The sequence below is a fragment of the Morone saxatilis genome, unplaced genomic scaffold (assembly GCF_004916995.1).
Source record: "Morone saxatilis isolate NCDOM2014 unplaced genomic scaffold, NCSU_SB_2.0 Contig2, whole genome shotgun sequence".
In the NCBI taxonomy this organism is placed as follows: Eukaryota; Metazoa; Chordata; class Actinopteri; family Moronidae; genus Morone; species Morone saxatilis.
This window is the reverse complement of record NW_023339762.1, coordinates 11,581,372-11,589,243: the sequence shown is the minus strand read 5'-3', so window position 1 is coordinate 11,589,243 and position 7,872 is coordinate 11,581,372. Positions and strand designations below refer to the sequence as shown.

Here is a 7,872-nt window from a genome sequence, read left to right as displayed (position 1 = left end):
CTGATCAACCTCTTATAAAGCCTAGTAATCAGGGATGAACCAGGTGTAGCCCATCTAATGGCCACACCCCTGCAGGAAGATAGACCCGCCAGGATGGGGAGGGGTCATCATACTGTCTACTGGCTGTAGCTTACTATTTAACAGAGAGATATGACCATGATATCAATCTTCTCATCTTACTCTCAGCAAGATAGTGAATAAGCAAATTTCCCAAAATGTTGACTCGGGCAGGTAGAACCTATGAATCAGATATGCTTGACTCACTGTGCTCACAATCTATCTTTTTGTCTTATTAGTGCAAATATCCTGTTAGATGAAAAATTTGTGGCAAAGATCTCAGACTTTGGGCTGACGAGAGCATCGGCCAAGAGGACATCAACAACCATGATGACGGAGAGGATTGTGGGTACCCGTGCATACATGGCACCTGAGGCGCTAAGAGGAGAGATCACATCAAAATCTGATGTCTTCAGCTTTGGAGTGGTAGGCTTTCTGCAGACACACATGCACCCAGAAACGCACACGCAGATCAGGATATTATGTCAGGAAAGGAGAAACTGCAACTGTAATGTAAATAGAACACGAGTCAGCAGTTTACTTGAGTGCAAGGTTCTCCCGAACTACTGACACATACATAACTGCAGGACATAAACATTATAGTATACATTTCTTCCCATTTGTGAAAAAGGAGCTCTATTTGACGTATCATCTGTCATTATTTCTTACTAAAACTTCTGAATCAGTTAAGGGGCACAGCTGTACTGTATTAGCAGCTATAAATGTCAAACATATTATCCACTGTCTGACATTGGTTAAATGATTTATGGGATCAGGGCTGTATAAAACGGCCTGACCTTTAATATAGTGCAGTATGTACAGTGTATATATGTCTTATTAGGACAGCTGTGGAAACACTACGGTGTCTGTGAAGCTGCCTGGCACATGGTGGGGTAATAAAGGTTTTCTGTCGTCCGGAGCCATGCGATTAACCCTGTCTCCCTGCCATCTACAGGTGTTGTTAGAAATATTGTCTGGACTCCCGCCAGCCGATGAAAACCGCGAGCCACAGTTCTTGGTAAGCAGCACAGAAGAGGCTTTCACTGTGTATCTATCAAGCTGCAGTTTGCGATTACGGCTTATTAAAGACTTTACATTTAATTAATAATGGCACCCTATCAGTTAGCAGTAATTAAAAGTAATTGAAAGGATTTGAGCCGGTTTCATCTGTTCAAAAAGAAGTTCCTCCAACATGATAAAAGCAATAATACTAACTTGAAGCAGTACTTTCCTCAAAACATGTTCATTGCTGTCTTCAGTCGTATTTATCGTGATTTTCCCTCCCAGATGGAGATGAGGTATGATATAGAAGATGAAGACGAGGAGCTGACTTTAGAGCACTTCCTGGACAAAAAGATGGGAGACTTGGGGCTGAGCCAGGTGGAGAGTGTCTACTCTTTGGCCTGTAACTGCCTCCTCGAGAGGAAAAATAGACGGCCAGTTATCAAACAGGTACGGGGAGGAAAGACAGATATCAAGATATATAGTTGAAGCTACTGTGTTAGCATCTGCACTGCTTTCTCAACGTCATCTTGAGCGAAATATCTGTTAAGCCTCAGTAACAGACAGATGTCATAGTCTGTCAGCCCCATATAATTATAGTGATCATGCAAATCTTTAAAAAATAAACACAGATACATTACCTCAGTAATTACATATAACAGCTGGGTACTGTAGGTTTTGGCTAATGTTACTAAAAAGCAAAAGCAAGTAGTGCATTTGTTTGGGATTATTTTCAGCTGCAGATGTGGTGCACCTTTGAGTGTTTACAGAAGCAAGACGGTATATGATGGATCAACCTGGAATAAACTACAGTGCCCGAGTTCATTATAATAATTTTTATATTTTTCATTATAATAAAGGAAAACGTTGTCCAGTGCAACAGAGGGGCTCAATTATGTGATTTTAATAATGTTTGGGTAACAATTTAGGTTTATGACAGGAATGGTGTTTGTTAGGCTAACATTTCTTCATTGCTAATGTTTCGACACTACTGTGTCTTCACAGTAGTGTCTGTTTGCACAATTAATGGCTGTGAGTTAATCAGTGTGCTCCAGTCCTTCTTTGTTCTCTGCAGTTTGACTTTGGATTTGCTGCAGCTTTGATTAGATCACACATTTATGTTTCCTGTATGTAAATGATAAAATAAAAAAAAGGTTTATTTATTTTTATATGTAGGCCATCTATTTTAGTTATTAACATGAATATCTATCCCAACAGGTCTTCTTGGAGCTTAGAGGGGTTGTGAAGAGCATTTCACTGGATTTTAAAGCACAGTAGTGAAGCATCCCAGAGAAGCTTTCTGAGCCGGCTCCAGTTACAGTGCACACACAAATACATTTCCTTCTCAAAGGAGGTTAAAACAATTGAATATTGCTTGATGACTGTGACTGACAAAAGTATTTTTTTGCAACAATATTTTGTACTGATGACATATTATATTTTTGGTATGAAGCATGTAGCTGAGTTTTTACCGTTAAGGCTGTTATGTCAGGAGATTTGATACCTTGAAAAGATTGTAAGCAATTTTTATTCTGCCAGTGTTTCTATTGTGTATTTATTGTAAAGGACAGTTGAAAAAATAAAGTGAATGAAACAGAATATGTATGATTTAAATATTTTATTTTTCTTCTTTAAAAGAAAGATTTGTAAGAAAACAAATAAGACCAAACATGTTTTTTCTCTCTATTATAATGACACTGTATGACTATAAAGGGATTTTCCCTTCAAAATGAGGTGAGCTTAGTAGTTTGCCTAATATTAATCAGTAGATCAGTGGATGTGGCAACATTTGAATCAAGGTACTTAATAGTATTCCCTTTCCTATCCGGTTGCTTGGGATCCCTCTTGTATGGGAACCAGCAAAGGTTGAGTAGCTTCCTTCTCAGTGAAATATGAGATGTATTGACGTAATATTTCTGGAAGCCCCTGTTCTTTCCACTGTGATCCTCACCGACACTGACAATCACCAGAACAGACCAGACTGTTTCTTAATCATAGAGCATCACACAGCTACAATATGTACATTTACAGCACTTGCATAGAAAAATAAGTTTCTCAGCAGATGATTTTTCATGTAAACCACAGTTATATCAAAAAAGAAGTCAATTTCCAATATAAAATGCACTGTTAAAACGAATCAATAGACACAATTGGGATAATTATATCTTTTCTGCTTTGGAGCACCTTGTTGTGCAAACAGTAGGAGACAAATGTTCAACACAATAGACACAAAAAAACATTAATTGACACAGACTTAAGGAATGCAAGTTAAGAATATGAGGATGTGAACTAAAAATGGGGGAATTTTATCATATTGGCGCAAGTTCACATTTAGTCACTAACATTTTTAAGGTCTCAGAACTGGCAATAATGTAAAAACCTCAAGTTTGACTTTGTTTGGGCCTCTTTGAATCACTGTAAGTTATTTGTGACTACTAACATACATAAATATGCTTCCATTTGGCAAGCTACAAATGGAAACTCTGAAGTGTGTCATTGCTCAGTTGTCCTTGGCGTGCATAGTTGGGTCTCTGGTGAACTTTGTGGGAATTTTAACATGTTATTGTCTTATTCTTTTAAACAAGCGTGTCAAATATGATTCCCCCCCCATCAAAGAAATGTTCCACTGTGGAACGTGCTCTGGGTGGAGGTGGTGGCGGGGAGCTGAGGTCTGTTTTAATCTTCCTCCTCTTTCCCTGCTGGTGGTCGGGTGATGCGGCGGCCACCCTTCTTCCCAGCGGGGCCTTTGGGCTTGGCGAAGGCCTGCTTGTGTGCATGCTGCTTGGGATGCACCTCCTCGTACAGGAAATCACTGGTCAGTTCATCGCCATTGTCAATCTCCAACTGGAAAACAGACAAAAAAAAACTATGAGCGGATGGCCTGCAGAATCCACTCCAACTCACACTCGATATGTGGTATTTTTTGCTAAATAAGGTTCTACCTTTTTGATGTCTTTGTATGAACCACAACAGACATGTTACATACATATCTATAAAAACATATTCCAAAAGATATTCCCATAGTTGTAGCCTTTTATAATTTCACATTAGAGATTTCTAACTTGTGTCCTTACCACTGATTTGAACAGAGCAGGGCCCATTTGGAAGGTTAACTTGTGTACTTTTGTCAGAAAATTGTGTAATAAATGACTGTTATCATATCCCACAGCTAAAGGAGATGTAGTCAAATTGGTAGTCTTGTTTCTAGAATCAGTTTAAAATGCACATCTATTAAGGTTACCTTCATATGTGACAGAGAAAGGCAACACATCATCACATTTGAGAAGCTGGAACCATTTTTTTATTCAACGATTATTAAAATAGCTGACAATTTATCTCCCGTCAACTAGTTGTTGCAGCTCTACATCAAACCACACACACATAGTGTCCCCTAATAAATTATACCTTGTAGTTTTTTCTGATCTTCAGCTTTGACTGTTGCTTATTTAGTCATGAATATTCAATATTTTGTATTTTAAATACCCAACATTTAAAAAGTTTTCAGGGGCTTAAGTTAGTGACAAAACTTATAAAGCTTGTTATGCGGTTGACCACAGTCTTTCATGGTGACAGATCATTTCTTACCTTTTTCTCAATCTCAATACCGAGATTGTTTTCCACCATGTCGACCAAGGGATTTTTGCAACTGGAATACAGCATCCTCTCTCGGATGCTACACTTGTACCCGGGCATAGAATAAATGAAGACTGCAAAGAGAAAAAAAAAAGACAATGAGAGGAGTGGACACAAAGTATCAGTCAAAGCAACATAAAAAAACTGAAATAATAGAAGGTGTGTCTGTTCATGATAACCTGTTCTATCTGAATGTGAATATCATGAATGCGTTCACCTGTGGACTCTAAGTAGTCGCCTTCGTGGGAATGTTTGTAGAGGAAGAAGTGGTAACGTGCAGATTCTTTAGGAATTCTCATTGGCAGGTCTTTCAGCTCTGTTGGCTCAGTGCCGCACAACCGAATCAGCTCCTGTTCGGCGTCTACTTGCTGTTGACAGAGGAAATGGAAATTCACCCTCAAGGATATTGGCGTGTGCTTTTGACCGGAAAGTTCCTGCTTTGAATCCCAAACCAATTTGCGAAAATCTGGGTGGGCGGAATGAATAACAAACCATCTCCCGTCCCCTCTCAGGTGAGTGAAACATTCACTCAGCAGTTGCTGGTGTACTGGATTAAACCCTCAATGGATAAATAGAACAGAGCATAATGCTTCTTTTTTTTTTTAAATCAAAAGCTTTTAGGATAAAAAGGGAACTGAGACAAAGCAGCAACAGTGTCACAATTATTCCTTTGTACTTTGCTCTGATCCGATCTTGTCACACGAACCCTTTGAATTTCAATGAGAAGAACAAAGGCTTTTTTGGGCTATAAATGAGTAACTCATTGTGTCGGCCAGTAAACAACTCCTGACTAAAGACATCTGTATCTCTCTCAAACAATGTTTGTTGAAAGACAGACAGTTGATTCGCTTATTCGAAAACACGACTGATCGAGCAAAGGTCACCCTCGCACTAATGATTTGCTCTTTAGGACTCACCAGCTGTACGTAATTGATCTTTTTGTCCCTATAACGTTCAAGTGCTGCAACAGCGTCTTTGTGAATAGGGAAGGCCACTCCCTGCAGAGTCTGCTGCTTGGTGTCCACACTGATGTCCGTCTGCACCTGAACACACCACAAACACAAAAGGCTCTTTAGCTTTTTATTGTCACATCCTGGTTAGTATGATAAAGCTGCAATAAACAAAAAGTTATGGTAGTGAGGTAACTGATAAAGGCTGATCAGTGCATTATTTAGCAAATATTTAATTTGCCTTCAAATAACACACAAGTCGTATTTACATGAATGTATTCAAAAAAGTTAGTTCTTTATTAACAGGCATTTGTATTAATTATAAATATGCTCCAACACCCATATAAATAACTGAATCTACAAAGGGAGCATGTGGTAAACTGCAGTTTCTAACACACTCTTGACTTATTGTGTTCACAGGAATGTATCTACACACACACACACACACGCACACACACACACACACCTCCAGATGCCACATGACCACATGCTGGTGACATTGTGTCACCATGCTGACTAACACAAGTGATGCGGAGCACACATTTTACTCGTCTCTAAATTCAATGAGGGCACGAATCAATGCTCTGTCGGTTTCCACTCATGATTTTGGTGTCATAATGACTTGCGGAGAAGAGAATTAATATTCTTCATTTTCCGAAAGTAAAAAGGTTTACAAGTGCAACAAGCAGCTTGGATTCTGGAGCATGACGATTACAAATGAGGCGCTTGTATCGGAAGTGACAAGGCACCTTCGTGAAATCACACAGAAAACTGGAAATGCTGAGGGGATTACACTGATGGATTGCATCTATTTTTAGAGCCTTGTTCCCACAAAATGAAATGCCGTGCAAACGTGATTGAGCCTCCGATGCGGCTACCTCGCATACAAAAAGGGATTGTGGGTCTTTTATCCATCTGCTTAGTTAAAAAGGCAGGCAGTCTCCAACGCACAGCAATGATAAATATTTCAAAGCCTCTTTTTTCATCCAGGCGGTACAGATTAATGGTATATTATCTTCCTTCAACAGCTGGCCGAGTAGGACAAGCGCAAACCTTTACTTCCCATTTGCTCTGCTGCCTTTAATTGACCATACTTTGGAGAGGGAGCGCACTCGTCAGAGCACTTCCATATATGGTAAGAAAGACAGTTCTTGTTTATGTGGCAGACAGGGAGAGCAGCAGTTAGAAAAGGTTGCTTCTCAGAACAGAAGAACAGTTCATTTGGGTTAATTTATAGGAACAGTTCCCCAAAGTCGGAAAACTGAGACTTCAAATGCTGCTTCTTTGTTTTGTCTTTTTACTTTCTGTCTGGTGGAGCCTTTCAGCCACAGCCCTAAAGCCCTTCACATCAGCAGCGTAAACAGTGCTGGCGTCATCAGCAGCATGCACTGGATATCACATTACAGTATTTCTTCATCTTATCACTTCAAACAACATAGGCAAAGCACAATGACTGGGCTCACCTGTGCTCCATGCAGAATCACTGCCAAGTGCTCACAGCTGCAGAGCATTCACATTTGCATGCAGCTCTCTCAACATGGAAATCATTTATCTGAACACAAGCCCTTCTTTAACCATTTAGATGCTCGAGCTGAATGGGGTTAATGATTGTAAACTATATTTTTTTTAGACCTATGGGTGTGAGCTGTATAAGCCCAACAGATTCGTCTCTGCCAACATCCTGCTGTTCTAATGCATCAGCGTCTTTGCGCTGTGTTGATTCTGCCAGGCAAGCATATGCACACTTGCACTGCTGCTGACCTTGTGCTGTTTGGAAGGCTGCATCGCTGGCCCTCATCGAGACCCCACACCGTTTCTGGTGGGACTTACATCTCACACACAGGAGATGTGATTAGGAGGAATATTGCTGTGAGCTGAGGTAAGCTATTTTTTCCCCCGCCGAAGCTACAAGTGTGTGATGTAGTGTCATCCCTTTTGAAAACTGAAACAGGGAACAAGCCTAATCTACGCCCACTGCAGAGCAGACTCAAGCAGTCTCTCTCAGTGCTATTTGTATACACATGCACTGTGATGTACATGATTTCCTCTAAGATTATCTCAAATGAAAATGATGGCCAAAGAATGACATCAGTGTAGCATGTCTGCGTTTGTGTGTTTGTACCTCGTTTAGTTTAATCTGCCTCAGTTCCTCTTCTGCAGCGGTGAGGGGCAGGGGAGCAGCCTGCGAGGTCAGATATTTCCTGTATCCACTGAGATTCAGATCATCCTG

General features: G+C 40.2%; 2 protein-coding genes across 2 annotated transcripts in view; one reads left to right on the top strand and one right to left on the bottom strand.

Annotated features, from left to right (window-relative positions):
* Positions 1–2,658, top strand: part of irak4 (interleukin-1 receptor-associated kinase 4) — an 8,480-nt gene extending 5,822 nt beyond the window's left edge. The window contains exons 8-11 of the mRNA XM_035665796.1: positions 297–483; positions 1,013–1,075; positions 1,345–1,509; positions 2,278–2,658. Coding sequence (XP_035521689.1) covers positions 297–483; positions 1,013–1,075; positions 1,345–1,509; positions 2,278–2,337 — 475 coding nt within the window. The 3' untranslated portion in view covers positions 2,338–2,658. The remainder of the gene's footprint in view (positions 1–296; positions 484–1,012; positions 1,076–1,344; positions 1,510–2,277) is intronic.
* A 4-nt stretch (positions 2,659–2,662) lies between these two features.
* Positions 2,663–7,872, bottom strand: part of twf1a (twinfilin actin-binding protein 1a) — a gene marked incomplete at its 5' end in the record, with an annotated part of 8,897 nt that continues 3,687 nt past the window's right edge. Inside the window, 5 exon segments of the mRNA XM_035665797.1 lie at positions 2,663–3,903; positions 4,645–4,766; positions 4,910–5,060; positions 5,610–5,735; positions 7,765–7,869. Coding sequence (XP_035521690.1) covers positions 3,736–3,903; positions 4,645–4,766; positions 4,910–5,060; positions 5,610–5,735; positions 7,765–7,869 — 672 coding nt within the window.